This window comes from Microtus ochrogaster (assembly GCF_000317375.1).
Source record: "Microtus ochrogaster isolate Prairie Vole_2 chromosome 14 unlocalized genomic scaffold, MicOch1.0 chr14_random_2, whole genome shotgun sequence".
Taxonomy (NCBI): domain Eukaryota; kingdom Metazoa; phylum Chordata; class Mammalia; order Rodentia; family Cricetidae; genus Microtus; species Microtus ochrogaster.
The window spans coordinates 8,243,235-8,259,409 of NW_004949097.1; the positions used below are offsets into that span (position 1 = coordinate 8,243,235).

General features: G+C 37.0%; 1 protein-coding gene across 4 annotated transcripts in view; it reads right to left on the minus strand.

The window, feature by feature from the left end:
* Nucleotides 1-5,670, minus strand: part of LOC101993277 (solute carrier organic anion transporter family member 1A5-like) — a 43,868-nt gene extending 38,198 nt beyond the window's left edge. For 3 of the 4 annotated variants that reach the window (XM_013352821.1, XM_013352820.1, XM_013352822.1), the window contains exons 1-2: nt 5,588-5,670; nt 1,838-1,942 (exon numbers count right to left, since the gene is read on the minus strand). In XM_013352821.1, the coding sequence (XP_013208275.1) occupies nt 1,838-1,897 (60 nt within the window). In that variant the 5' untranslated portion in view covers nt 1,898-1,942; nt 5,588-5,670. Of the gene's footprint in view, nt 1-1,837; nt 1,946-5,587 lie in introns of all 4 variants that reach the window. The other variant, XM_005364559.1, reaches the window with a different exon arrangement.
* Nucleotides 5,671-16,175: the final 10,505 nt, after the last annotated feature.

Genomic DNA, 16,175 nt, shown 5'->3' on the forward strand with positions numbered 1-16,175 from the left:
TATATATGCCATATACTGGCAAAACAGCCTCTACTGTAAGGTGGAGGATTGTATTCAACTTAAACAGCCCTAGAACATTAAAAAAAAAAACTTTAAAGTGTAATCTCTACTCTGTCCTAACTCTGAAAATGCAGGATTAGAATATTTGGATTGAAGTTGTGAGTTTTGTAGATGAATATGGCTTTTCTCTTGCTCGTGTACCACATTAATACAGAAAGACAAGAAATGAGTCTATGTAAGACACAGTTATTGTTGGATCTTCAGCAATATACTGCTCTCTGCAGGACAAGAGTTGTCCACTTTAAGGAAGGGAAGGAACAGTACCCAGAATTACACCACAGCATCGTTTCTACAGCAAGCCTGTTTTCAGGAGGGACAGGTCTTTGGATGTTCAATTCAACATTTTATCCTCTTTCTGCAGTTTTGAGAACAACAAGCTACAGTCTCACTTCTGGAGGCAATGGTCCAACACCTGGTCTCTGTTTTTTTTCTTCTTCCTGAAGCAGCAAACCCTATAGACTTTTAATTCAGTAGTTCAAGTAGTGTTCATAACATATTAACCCAGGGCAGAACATTTTTTGCAGTCTTCCATGTGCAGGATAAAATTGAACTAGGTCCTGATAAGACTCCACAGCACCTGCCTGTGACTGAAATGCACATTAAGCAACATAACGAATGAGCTTCCTGTTTCCCTCAACTTATCTTCTAGCAGCTGGTTGATGGCAAATGTCACCATCCCAGCTTCTGAAAACTCTGTACTCTCTCATGTGAAATAATAGGCAAATCATCTTGTGTTAGATTAGTATTTACTGCTTATAAAATTTGTCATGAGCACCAATTAATCTGCATTAACCTGAGCAGAAACAAACACAAAAATAAATAAAATGGCAAATGTGAAAACCAAGTTCAGTATAGCTTAAAAATATTCTATGACTATAAGATAGTATAATTCCATCTATAGAAGTTTATCTTCTTACTCTAAATGACATTGGCAGAGATGTTTCCTCTTCCCACTGCAAATCTTTCAGAGGATATGATTGATACTTAATTATGTTCTCATGAGTTTTATAGTCAGGTCCTATATTTAAAAGGGAAGTCTTCAAAATTAAAAAGGCTTGTGGAGATCGTTCATTTGATTTAACTTTTGAAGAAGAAAACTAAACAGATGGTGAACAAATAGCTCTTTCTCTAAAGTATTTTGTTGTAGGCAGAAAATAAAACAAACAAAGCCAAAACAAAACAGTGTCCATGTTGGCTCAGGTCTGCTGCTACACAACATCTGCATTTATAAAGGCAATCCTGGTGACTATTAACCTGAGCACTCTACAGTCTGAAGGAAATGCTTTCAAAGCAGTTTTTACATTCCTCCTATGTGAGTTCTCTTCTTCTACTTTTTCTTTCAACCTTCCTAATGATACACACTTTAATACAGATCCTCATATTCTGTTGACTCTAAACATAAAATTATTTCATGTGCTACTTCCTAACTGTAATTTTCCTACTGTTATGAATCTTAATGTAAATATCTGTGTTTTACAATGGTCTTAGGTGCCCCCCTGTGAATAATTCTTCAACCCCCAAAGGGGCTGTGACCCACAGGTTGAGAACCTCTTCTCTAACTTATTCTCATAAATCTTCCTGAATGAATAATTCTGGCTAGACATGCACAATTATAAAACCAACTTCTTTAAGGAAATAAATTAACAATACATTAGGCAAAAAGGCTTTTATGTTGGAAAACTTCAAATAAGCTGAGCAGTGTTACAAAGATTTTCAATACTTGCTTTAAAAAACTGTCGTGCACATATACATGCACATACATCTAAACAATCCATACCTTAATTTTCGAAAAGCATGTCACCCCACGGGTTGCAACCCTCTTCCCAGGTTCTTCCATGTTCTTCCGATGGTTTCCAGATATTTTTCTTTAAATGTCTTACTGCTTCTTTTCCAAAAATATCAAACAGTTATCAATTAAACTATTGACTGAACTGTAACAAGTCATACATAAAAAAGAAAATAAACTTTACTAGAGGTCTTAATCATCATTTCTATTGCTGTGATAAAATACCAGAATCAAAATCAACTTAGAGTAGGAAAGGGAAAACCAAAATCAGCTTAGAGGGTGTTACTTTAGCTCACAATTTTATATCACAGTTTATCACTGATGGAAGTCAGGGCAGAAATTTATGGCAACAGCCCGGATACAGGAACAGATGCAGAGGCTAAGGAGGAATACTGCTTCTTGCTTTTGCTCTCATGGCTTGCACTACCTGCTTTTTTACAGAACCCTGGACTGCCTGGCCAGGAAAGGGCCCACCCATAGTAATCTGGGCCCTCTCATATTAATATTCAATAAAAGTACACCAAAGGATAGACCATAACCTTGTGACATTTTCTCAGTTGAGGTCCCTCTCCCCCCAAATGACCCTAGCCTGTGTCAAGTTGATATAAACCGTCGGGTACAGCTGTAGAGGTGATTTAGTTGGTAACGTGTTTGATTCCTAACTTGAGGACATCAATTTGAATTCTGAGCAATCAATTGAAAACCTGGACTTCTCTGCACCAGTCTGTAACCCCAACACTGGGAGGACCCAGAGAGCAGGATCACTACAGCATGGCATCCTGTCACTCTAATGAACAACTGACAAATTCAGTGAAGAGACTCCATTATAAAATGTAAAGTGGAACATTCTAGAGGACGACATTCAAGCACTGACTTGTGATCTCCATAATATGTTCACCTGTATGTGTACACCTGGCCCTACATGTGTCATTACGTATATACATAAAAGTACATATTCACTGCACAGTTTCCCTCTCTCTCACATACACGCGTGCATGTGTGCGTGCATCACTTGGAAAAGAACAACTTAACCAGTACCTTAAATATAAAATTATCTAGAAAGTTTTTATTCTGATTGATTTTGAAAAAAAAAAGGCCATAGGAGAAGATTTGGTTAGTTTGATTTCTACTGAAAAAGTCAGTAAAAATAACTATGCTTAGTCTTTGGTGATATTAAAGCTAGCCTCAGAGTTTGTTAGGCTCTAACGTGAAGCTAATGACAATGTAGTTAAAACAAAACTTTTCAAGCAAATGAAACCTGAATGAAGCCCTTTGAAGTCACTTGAAGGCTGCTGCCTTTAAGAACATGAAGATATCTGCTGTGTTTGTTCTAAATGTCTGTCTCACTGAGCCAACTAAAGCTGTTTTCCCAGGCTTCCTTCTTGGGGTCTTTGCGTTCTAAGATTTCCCTCCTGTCTCAAGAAGAGAAACACTTCCTGGGGGCACTGTAGATTCACAGAGACTTGGGGAGACAGAGAATTTTAATCAAGAAAACAACTAAAGAGAAACAACAAATAAATCTACAATTTGGGAATAAGTTGAGCACTTCCAGATTTAAAAGATGTAGGTCTAGGAAAAGACCAGACACCTAAAAAGACATCTATAGATGGTTATTTAAGAAATACATGCTACTGATGGACAAACATGTGTGTTCCTGTGTAGGTGATATGTAGGTGCAAGTATTAATATGCAATGCAGAAAGGTGACTTGAGCTCGATTCAACTGCATCAGACTCATCAAATCATTTCCTGTCTTGAAAGGAGAATATTTTTTCACCATATAGGTATTTTAATTTTATACTTATTACAGAAAATCTATTTCAACATAGCAGTATTAATCCTTAGCAGCATCTGCAGCAAGAATTTCTGCAAATCCTCAAAGCAACATTCATTCAACTTGTAATTTAGAATGGTTTTAACTTTACAAAATATTTAAACCATTTACTAACGTTTCAAATCCCAGACACAACTGAGTAATTATGTCCGACTGTAGTTTTCTCTGCTGCCTTGCAATTGCAGTGAATACTATTTGAACATCAACTACATGCATGCACATCAAGACTGAAGAAAGAAGAAGAAAGCTTGCTGTTCTGCAGAGAAGTGAAGTTGTTAGAAACACCACAGTTACCAGAGAAAGTTACTTGTTTCAAATCCCTACGATCCTATGCTTCTTCTAGGGAAGATATCATTTCTTTAAAAGAAATAAAGGCATGCCGAGATAGAATGGGGGCAGGTAGGCTGAGGTACAACTTCCCAATTGTGGAAATAAGGAAGAAAATTCATAGCATATGGATGAAAATTTTAATGACTCTCTAGGTAGTTTTGAATAGATATAGGAATGAAATTACAGACTCAAGGATCCCACATAAAACTTCAAGTCCACTTAACTTCATGAGAGGACCTGATAATGGTTGTGGAGAGAATAGAGAAAGGGGGCAATTTCCAGAAGAGGGGAGGCTCATGTTTTAAATTGACACCAATTTAGATAAAATTTCAAATTTGAACTCTTTTCATCTGCCTCTTTTTCTCTCATCTTATTGCAATCTTGCATCAGCCTTTTCTTGCTTTGGTTTCTCCTTCAGCATTCCCGAGTGTGGGGTGGTCTCTTTACCCATCATTAAGAGAATTTACTCCTCTCCCATGTAAAAGCTGTCTTCACTTTCCCTAGTGACTTAAAATATAACCATTCTCAATATCTACTTCTCATTATTTAACCAAAAAAAATCTGGAGCTAATATCCAGATCATTGGATGACTCTTTTTGTCCACATTAAATAATCATCTGAGTAGTTTGTATCACCACCTTGACGATTCCTTTCAAAACACAGTGACTGTGTCAGAAAAGTCTTACAATCAAGTGTCTCAACTGTAAATAAAGTATACAAAGCCAAGCACTTGAAAACAGATTCAATGTTAATAAACTAATCCCCATCTTCCTCTAAAGTGCCAATATTTTTTATATCCTTTCAAATTCATTTTAAACATGTCCATAGAGGAAAAAAGACAAAGCAACCTGTTTCTTTGATTCAACAAAAATTGTGTGACCCAATACTGAATCATGTCACAATCTCCTCTTGAGCACTTTGAACCTAAATGAGAAATGTGCACAAGTGGCAGCCACATGAACAGTGTCCCTTTGTTAGTACAACATTGTTTAAACAATAACTTCTGTTCCCAGGATCACAGTATCAAAATAAATCCATTATCAGCCATCAGTGCTGAAGAAAACAGGATGTTACACTTTTATTAAGCTGACAACACTGTCATGTCTCCTTTCACACCCAAATGAGGCATGGAAACATGCCAGTCTCATTGTCTAGCAAAAGAGTCCATAACTTTGAACCATTTTGCCTTGCTTGTATTTTTGTACAAATGTATGACAGAATGTTTGCTCTCTCAATCATTTTAAGAACACAGTGCATAATTGCAAAGTAGGTGGGTAAGCATACTATAAAGCAGATCTCTAAAACAGTAACTATCTTGCAGTACTGACACTCTATACACACAGAACAGCAACATAGCTCTGGGGGAACTTTTGGCTGATGGTCCTTAATGAAATCTCAATCACAGGGAATATAACTCTGTACAAGGTAAATAAACACACTCTATCATACTCAGTATCCACCCAATTTGCAATCAATTTGCAATCAGGAAATCCATGCTCTTCATGCCACCTTACTCTCTACTGTTGAATTAATGAAACAAAGATTCTGCTTTACCATAGCCAAGCAAATAATACATACATGAAGAAGTCTTAGGAGACGATCTTCTCCCTGGTGCTGGAAAAAGAGTTACAGGAAACAAAGTCTAATGAAAAGTACCTTTCCCTGGGATTCTCAATTTGCCTCTAATTCCTAGGGACAGCCTATTGGGTGCTGTCCAGTTGAACTGTGTTCAACCAATACCAAGCCAAGAAAAAACATGGAAAATCGATTGTAAATAGAAATTTCTGTCCTGTCTCATTCTGCAGTCATTCAGTCTTAAATGAACACACAGAAGCCTATATCAATTATAACATAATTGGAACATAATTATGTTATAATTATAACATAATTATAACAAACATTAGCTCAAGTTTATTATTAACTAACTCTTACAATTTAAATTAACCCATAACTCTTGCCTATGTTTAGCCATATGGCTTGGTACCTTTTCTCAGTGAGGCATTCTCATCCTGCTTCCTCTATGTCTGGCTGGTGACTGCATATCTGCGTTTCCTCTTTCCAGAATTCTCTTAATCTGGTTGCCCTACTTAACTTATACTTCCTGTCTGGCTGTTGGCCAATCAGCATTTTATTAACCAATATTAGTGACAAATTTTTACAGTGTACAAAAGTATTATCCCCACAGCATTTTCTCTTTTTTATTTTCTAAAAAAGAACCTGTATCTAATCTCCTTTGCCTAGGTATTTTTCTGACGATTATCCAGAACAACTTGTAACTAACAACCTAAACAAAAACAAACATCCATAATCCATCTTTGAGGAATGTGGGCATAATTTTCTAGGCTACTTCCTTCTGATTGGTGGCACTGATAATCTTATGGGGGCCTCCAAAAAATTAGGATTATGGTCAAGTACTGATTGGAATATTCTGTGAGGCTGGATCATCTTAGCTAATAGTCTTGAGCCTGTACTATGTAGAACTCAGAGGAAACTGCAACAGAGGTGCTCTGAAACATTGCATCATCTGGGTCATCCACTCCCACTAGAGATTTTTTCAAGGGGTTTTTCTTGATCAAACATTTTTTTTTAAAACCCAGAATGAATCCTCAGCCTCTCATTTTCTGTGGAAACAAAAGCAAAATTTCATCTTCAAACTAGCATACCTTTTGACTAAAATTTTGAAGTCAAGGTATTTTGAAAATATATAGACTGGGTTAATACAGCAATATTTATAATCAAATGTCTTTTAGCAGCTGTTACTTCTTCCTCATTAGTCAAAGAATTCAGAGACAGCACAATAACATACAGTATCCAGACTCTCTGTGTATTTTTCATCTTTACATGGCTTTTTTCTTACTCTATTTTTTTTATTTTTTATTTTTGTTTTTTTTTTTTTGAGACAAGGTTTCTATAATAGGAGGAAGTTTGTTCATTTCCAGCTGATCAGCCACAAAATAACCACATAGAAACTGTATTAATTAAATCAATGCTTGGCCCATTAGCTCTAGCTTCTTATTGGCTAACTCATAACTTAATTTAACCCATTTCATGAGGCTGTGGTTTACCACGTAAAGTTCCAGAGTCTGTGTCTGGTACCACTACCTGGCTTCTCTCTACTCTGCCTTCCTTCTCCCAGCATTCAGTTTAGTTTTCCCTGTCTAGTTCTAATCTTTTGCCCTATCACAGGCCAAAACAGTTTCTTTATTAACCAATTGTATTCATAGCACACAGAGGGAAATCCCATCTCACTTTCCCTTTTCTGTTGAAATAAAAAGGAAGGTTATAACTTTAACATAGTAAAATTACATATAACAAAAGAATTATCAAACAAGAATTATAGCTAGAATATTTATATCTATTTTATCTTTTTCATGACTAAGGACAACTATATCTATTCTTCAACTCCATCAACCATTTCAGAAGGACATAATATTACCTACGTAAACAAAAAGTGCTTTGTAAGCAACTTCCAAAACTCTAGAATTGATAGAGACATCTTGCTGCCTGGACAGTCACCAAAGTTCTTCTGTACCATTGGGGCATCCATCTTCAGCCTAAAGGCCCATAGTATCTAGCAGATGTTTCCTTGAAGCAGAACATTTCAAAGACAGTTTCACCTAGATTGGTAGTCACTTTCTTCTGTTTCCTGCAGAATGTTGGGCAGACTTTTTTAGGAAGCGGAAACCCTGAAGGGCCATCTCACCATTAGATAAATTCAGCAGTCATTTCTCTGTGGGTCCTGTATGTCCAGTTAAGCAATCCAGGCAAGAGCATTTTCTTGCCCAAATGGTTAGCAAACTTTATAAGGAGCCTCTTCAATATCCATCTTCCTCTTGAAATAATTGGTGCTGCCAGGAGCAGATGTATCTTATTGTCATGATAAGGCCTAAATTTTTAAAACAGTTTAAATACCACACTTTATTGTCTCTGAAAGGTTTAAAGAATACCTATCTATCTGAAATACATCTCTGTACATCTAGAAAATCTAACATGACTACAAGCTTGACTATTATAGATGATTATCTATTAACCTTTATTTCCCAATTATACATTACATTTTGAGATAAGCTGCACAAATACAATCACTTAATCAAGAGAAGAAATATATATATATATATGGTATAACAAATTGACCTTAAATTTGTATCAATAAACAAAAATTTATACCAATGCAAATCTCTATAGCATATTCCCCTTTAAGTGAAAAATTTGTAAACAATCATTTAGGGATTTGGGCATAGGTTTCTCCAAACTGCTTCCTGCTTTTGGTTGGGCCAAGTAATTTTGGGGTATGTTCATAGTGACTTTTCAGGGGGTCTTTGTCCAATAAACCACATCCGTCTGGAATAATTCCACAGGTTCTCATCTGCTGTGAAAACAAACAATCTCTTTTCCAAAGCAATATATCCTTAGACCCCAATTTTGAAGACAAGATAAGTTTAAAGTATATACATTGGTTATTTAGCTCCTTCACAGTAAAAAAAAACAAAGAAAATACAATAATATACATAATCCAGACTCTGTGAATTTTCCATCTTTATGTGACTTATTTTTACTCTATTACTTTTTAATATTTATTTTAATATTTTAACTCTTTAAATCTATGACTGTCTGTACTGTCTCTTTAAAGACAGTGTTTTATTATTTTATTTTATTTTTTGGATTTTCGAGACAGGGTTTCTCCTTAGCTTTTTTGGTTCCTGTCCTGGAACTAGCTCTTGTAGACCAGGCTGGCCTCGAACTCACAGAGATCCACCTGCCTCTGCCTCCCGAGTGCTGGGATTAAAGGCGTTCGCCACTACCACCGGACTAAAGACGCTTTAGTTTTTATAAATCTTTACTTCCTTTTTTAACTCTCTATATTCTTTTTCTTCTCTGTCCCAAGCATACATACATTTCTTAAACACATTTTATCTTGTTTAGAGTTCTTTTATTTCTGAAAATGTCCTATTTTGTATCTGTAATCCTTTTCTGTCCTAGAGAGCTTTATAAAAAAAATACCACATTATGAAAAACCAGCTTATTTAGTGCTCAAAGTAATATTTTGTACTCCATGTGTGATATGTTTTGTAGGGGTAGCCTCAGCCAATCACCTTGATTGTGGGGAGGGGTCCTTTGAGGATATTTTTTTACTAATAAATATTGCTGGTGTGCTCCCCCCTCCCCTTCCCTTCTGCTTTCCTGTTCTCTGTGGGAACCTCGGGTTCTGTAAGTCTTTTCCTAATTAAAGCTGAATATTTTATTATAATTTCTGTTTGCCTTCATTTATGCCACTACCTTTTGGCGCTGTAGTCGGGCACAGCAGACTGGCAAGGAGCTGTGCTGAGAGGGTACAATCTGCGTGGAGGAAGAGGCCTCCAGTGAGAGGGGTGGCACTGGCTCCCAGCGGTCGCCACCCGGGAGGCTCTGATTCGGGGCAGGTATCCAAAAAGCCTCACAATCGGCACCAAAATGTAGTAGCGTAAATGAAGGCAGACAGAAATTATAATAAAATATTCAGCTTTAATTAGGAAAAGACTTACAGAATCCGAGGTTCCCGCGGAGAACAGAAAAGCAGAAGGGAAGGGGGGGGGGAAGCACACCAGCAATATTTATTAGTAAAAAAAAAAAATTCCTTAGGGGGCCCCGCCCTACAAGCAAGGTGATTGGCTGAGGCTACCCCTACAGTGTTTTTCAGTTGAGTGACAACATGTAAGTAAAGTTTAAAAGTTCCTGAAGAACTGGTTCTACATTGGAAGATGCATATCTGATCTCATTTAGATAATAGATTATCCTGATAACCTGGATATCATGGGAAATTACAGATAATAAATAATAAACATTCACCTCTAGTACTCTTCACATATTTTAAACATCACTCAGGAAAACTTGCCACATCAGTATATTATTCAATTCTCATAAATCCCTGTGACATGAGTACTGTTAGCCCAACTTTAAAAGTACAGAGGAGTCAAACACCTGTCTAAGGTCATATATGTCATAATTGGTAAAGTCAATTTGCCCCTTCTCAAATATCTGTCTCTGTTTAAAATCTAAACCTGAATCTTCTGAATGGATTTACAAAAGAATTTGCTTTAATTCACCCTTGTTAATTTCTATACTGTTTCTGTAAGTATTATTGGAGTTTTTTTTCTAGTGAAAAATTGTAGAGGAGCTAGAGGTAATACTTAGTAACACTTGCTGTTTGGCTAGAGGAATGTACATTAGACCCTAGCATCCTCATCAAGTAGCAATAAAACCACTGGAATTCTAGCAAGGGATGCCAAAATACCAAGTACTGGCTGTTATTTCATCTAGAATATTCATGCGACTTTTATACTAATGCCTTTTTATTATCTTTGGTTGTGTGTATGTATATGTGCATGTATGTGCACATGTGTATGTGTACATGAGCATATGTTTATGTGTTTGTACATGCATGTGCGGTAGGTGTGGCATGCTTGCTATGTGTGCATGCATGAATGTATGTGCATGTGTGTGCATGGGAGCATCATATGTGTGTTAGCACACACAAATATGCATGCATGCAAATGCATACACCCCTTTATACAAGTAGACATCTGAAGGTCAGAGGATAACTTCAGGTATTGTTCCTTACATGTCACTTGATTGAGACAGGGGTCCTTCCTTTTGCTGCTTCATTCTGAGGCTAACTAGTTTGTGGCATTCCCAGGTTTCTTCTAGCTTTGCCTCCCACCTGTCTCTGGAAATGCGAGGATTTCAGACTCATCCAGCTATACTTGGGTTCTGAGGATGTGAATTCAGATGCTTATGCTTTCATGGCAACATACTGCTCTCTAAGCAATTGTCCCAACTTTCCATTTTAGAGCTTCTTGTAGCATAGGTTCATGTGTTATATTGTAAAACACATCATCAGAGCTGCTTTTCCTCTGGAAAAAATGTCTCTGTTGCTAGAACACCATTATCAAAGGGATAGCCAGCCTCCAGTGTTCCCTTGTGGATCACACAGTGAACAAATATCTTTGTCCCTCTCCATTTTGCAATTGCCACCATTTTGAGATTCTTTAATACATTACTAATTTGTTGGAAATTTCTACTCAGGGGTCCCTGGAGGTGATTTTCTCTGCAGTTAACATAATAAATAGACTCTATTGCATCTGAGTTCATATTACTTACTATATCATGAAAGCATGATGTATATATGACTATTATTGTTAATTTTGCACTTGTGAAGTCTTTCCTCATGTTTAATTACAAGATATTCCATCATCTCAATGCATCATTATCACATATTCCAAGTCCAAAATACAAATTCTCTATTCCTTTGGAAGCTACTCCAAAACAACAAGCCACAAGCCCCTACCTTGAATGACCTCAGGGGCATGAAGTTGAAAGAAAAAAATTAACAAGTGGACTCAGTACATCTAACTCTTTTGGAATGGCAAGATTTAAGAAGGGCTTACAGGTCAAAAGGAATTGACAATATTGGTCAGATTACAATAATAGCAACCATGTAAACACCAATATTATAGTAGTCCTTGCACACAGAGGCCTGCTAGAGCACCCCCCCCCACACACACACACACACACACATTGAAAGCTAAAATTCCTGTTGCTTTTAGCAGATGCATATATTTAGTATCTAGCTGCTTGCTTGTCTCTCTGCCTGTTTCCATAAGACAATCTTCCACAAATAACTTTGTGAACACGGAATTTTCATGAAGAGTTTTTAAAAATTGGGTTTTTTTGTCACCAGTGTTGTTTGGCTTTTTTTATTTTTTATATAACCAACACATTGATCATTAAACTATGAGATTTAACATTGATTTAATACCAAATGCATGATTTGTTTTTTATATTTTGATTATGCCCATTGTCCTAAAAATTTCTTTATAGGTTTTTGAAAAATAATTACTATTTTATTTGTTGTGTGTGTGTTAGGAGCTGAACCCCCAGATTCTGAATTTCTTGTAAACAACTTGTTTTCCTCTGCTCTGAGACATCTTACACCTGCTCTGAGCACAAGATCCTCAGGAGTTCCTGATGGCAGGGGAGTGATTGCTGGTGGGTTTGGCTGGGGCATGGCTATCCCTTTATAAGCTGCCGTTGGACACAATAAAGGGGCATTCTTGAGGCATTCCTGTTTCAAGGATAACCAGTGTCTCTCTCTGTCTGTGAGTCTTTATGTTTTTCAATGTCCAGCCCCTTGCCTGGTTCACAAACTGTATGGTAGCCCATAGAGCACAGACAGGAGTGGTGCACTACATCTACTAGATACTAAATATATGCATCTGCTAAAAGCAACAGGAATTTTAGCTTTCAATGTGTGTGTGTGTGTGTGTGTGTGTGTGTGTGAGAGAGAGAGAGAGAGAGAGAGAGAGAGAGAGAGAGAGAGAGAGTATTTAAAATGTATTATAAAACATATATGTGTAGGTCAAAAAAAATTGCACAGGAATCAGTTCTCTCCTTCCACCACATGTAATCTGAGGATCTAATTCAGGTTTACAACCTTGGCAGTAATTGACTTTTACCCACTGAGCCATCAAAATCCTTTATAGATTTTTTAAATTATTATTCTAAGACTAATTTCTGACATTGTGTAGATTATTATCTTTAGTTTCTTTGTATAAGGACCAGTTTCTTGGTTTTATTTTTTGTGAAGTGGGGGATTTTTGACCATTTTCAGAGAACATGACGGGGCTGAGAGATGGTTTATTTGATAAGAGCACTTGCTGCTCTTCCAAGAACACACATCAGGTGGTTCAGAGCCACCTGTAACTCCATTTCCAGAGGATCTAACACCTGCTTCTAGCCTCCTTTGGTACCAACACTCAAGTTGCAGACACATATACATACATTCATAAAATTTTTATTTAAATTTTTCTAAGAATGGCAACTATTCAAAATACCTCTCAATACCAATCTGTTAAAGTCCCATCACCTTAAGGTTCTCCTTACATAGAGTGGAAATGCTATGGAAATAATGCCTTCCCAATGTGCCCAAATACATGATGCCTATTTGTCCCACTATTGGTAAAGTGGACTTTGGTTATGTGGTCCATGTGTATCTTCCAGTTCTCTTGGTATCATGGTATTTCTCCATTTTAATCATAGGACATTTGTGTGGACATCTATAGATCACACAGTCTCTTGTCTATACATAATTCACTAGTTTTAACATCCAGTAACAATTTAAAACTCCATTATTTGTGTTAAGTGCAGCAGCTGCTTTTCTGTGTTAGGATAGAGTTTCCATTATTCCTCAATATTTAGTAATTCAAATCATAATGAACTTACAGATTATTATTCTACGAAATGGGTTACAGTCTACTCCCTTGATCACTGCATTAATTACATTTTCCATATCTGAGACAAACTATGTGACAGAATGTTGTGGAATATTACATTACCCATGTAAAGGTGTCTTGCATTTATTTAACTGTGTAAACATGTGTTCTTTTGCCTGCCTAAAGCACCCGATTTGCCTAATAAAAAGCCAAACTGCCAATAACTAGGCAACAGAGAGATAGGCATGGCTGGCAGGCAGAGAGAATAAGTAGGAGGAGTAATCTAAACAATAAAGGACAGAATTGGGAAAAAAGAGGCAGATGTACTCTGGGTCAACCAGTCAGTCAAACATGGAGGAAAGAAGGAAGAAAGAACAGTAAAATGTCCCAAAGCAAAATGTAGATGAAAAACAGGGTAATATAAGATATAAGAGATGGTTGGAAATGCATACAATAAGGCTAAGAATTTACAATTAATAATAAGTCTCCATGTCATTATTTGAGGGCTACCAGTTCTAGAAAGCCTCCTACATTTGACACTGAATATGGAGTACAAATTTCCACATAGGTCCTGAAAAAGCTGAAAAAAGAAAGAAAAAAAATATGTGTTTCTTCCTTAAGAGGTTCTGTCCTATTGCAACTGCCACATTAAGCAGAAACAGTCAGCTATGTAAAAGTAGCTGCCATAGATGAGCATCAACTTTCTAGCACTGGGGTAGTTGCATGTAACTCCTACTTAGAAGCACCTCCCAGTTGAATGCAACTCACTAGCAGGGTAGAGTCAGCCACCAGCACAAAGCTGCACAGCTAAGGTTGGGTTCACACAGTCAGAAGAGGATAAAGACATGCAGTAGACGCCTGTGCAGATTAAAAAAAAAACATTCTAAAGATGTTATAGTGTGTTTAAGAATGTAAGGTATTATTAAGAAAGAAAAGAAAATGGGTATAGACAATCATAGGAAACAGTAGTTAAAAAGGGGGGGAAGGGGGCAGTGGGAGGGAAAGGGGAGGATGGGAGGAGGTGGAAATTTTTAATAAATAAATAAATATATAATAAAAAATAACTAAAAAAATAAAGTCTTTAAAAACAAAGCAAAGTAGCCAGGTGGTGATGGTGTACTTCTTTAATCCCAGAACTCAGGAGGCAGAGGCAGGAGGCAGACAGATCTCTGAATTTGAGGCCAGCCTGGTCTACAAGTGCTAGTTTCAGGACAGGCTCCAAAGCTACAGAGAAACCTTGTCTTGAAAAAACTAAAAAAAGAAGAAAAAGAAAAATGAAAAATGAAAGAAAGTAGTAAAAAGGAGAAAAGCTGCAGAAAGACAGGAGTCTGGATCCTGTATAGTCTAGTGTAGACTTTCAATTTTTGAGTGCTAATGAGTAAATGCAAGCTACTGAGAGATACAGGATTGTAAAAGGAACTGCTGAATTAAATCAGCATAGATACCTTAGGAATGTCTTAACTTTAAAATGAAATTCAGGAAATGTATTTTGTTGGGAGAGATGTTATGCTTTTTTCCCACAGGACACCAAAGGCTGTGAATTCCTTCAAGGTTAATAGAGATCAGGCTTGAATGAGGGAGATTGTCTGAAAATCTTGACTACAGACAACAAAAAATAAATCAGGAAAAACTACAAGACAAATGACATATATACTGATACTTCTACATGGGAACAGTTTTGAGACTGGACAACAAATATTACAACTAGTATTCCCAGGACTTGACGATTGTTTTAGAGACCCCTGGAGATGCTGTAACCCACAGACAACAGGAAGTAGTCTAGAGAACACAAGACCAACATTCATAAGAGGTGGGGTGAGGTGCTTTTGTTCTCATTCAGTGGGTTATAGATGTTTGTCATCATTTAGCAGGGATACATAATATGGGATAAAAAGACAAGTATTAACATCAAATATTTTAAATTGGTATGTATTTTGTATATTGATACATATTTAAAGTTATTTTGTTATACTGTATGTATGTTTCTACATTTGTTTGGGGGTATTGTGCTTATATAACTCATTCATTTTAAAAATGTATTATATAATTAAGAAATTCAAGTTAGTAATAAGTCATCTGTAATAATCACACTTGTAATATTAGGTATGTTTTCTAGGTTAAACAGCTATATTTTGATAGATATATGATCTTCTAATGCTTCAGAGACCTACAGATATGGTATTTAAAATGTTTAAGAGCCTAAGGATTCTCAGGACAGTTAGAAGTGTCTTCTCCTGGAGACACCAATCTACTTCATAAAAGGATGATGCGCATAAAAAAAACTCTATATGGATTGATGTGGTAGTCCCCTCTGTGTACTATGATTAGCATTAATGAATAAAGAAACTGCTTTGGACTTATAGCAAGACAGAACTTAGGAAAGCAGGAAAAATAAACAAAATGCTAGGAGAAAGAAGGGCAGAGTCAGAGAGATGCCATGGAGCCGCCACCAGAGTCATACATGCCAAGACTTTAGCTGGTAAGCCACAGCCATGTGGCAATACACAGATTAATAGAAAAGGGTTAAATTGGGTATGCAAGAGTAAGCCTGTAGTGATAGGAGAGGCAGGGCTGCATCCCCAGCACCCTGGTCGCCTGGCTAGCTTTGCCCTGAAATAACAACACACAAATTGTATTCTTTTAAACACTGCTTGGCCCATTAGCTTTAGCCCTTACTGGCTAATTCTGATATCCTGATCAACCCATTTCTAATAAAATGTAGCACCAGTCTTACCGGGAAGATTCTAGCCTATGTCCATCCAGGGTGGGAGCTTCATCGCATGCGTCTCAGAGAGCAGAGCTCTCGCATCTGCCCAGGAGAAGGGAGCATGGCGTCTCTGAGCTCACTTCCTCTTCCTCCCAGCATTCTGTTCTGTTTACTCCTCCCACCTATGTTTTAGGGCCAAGCAGTTTCTTTA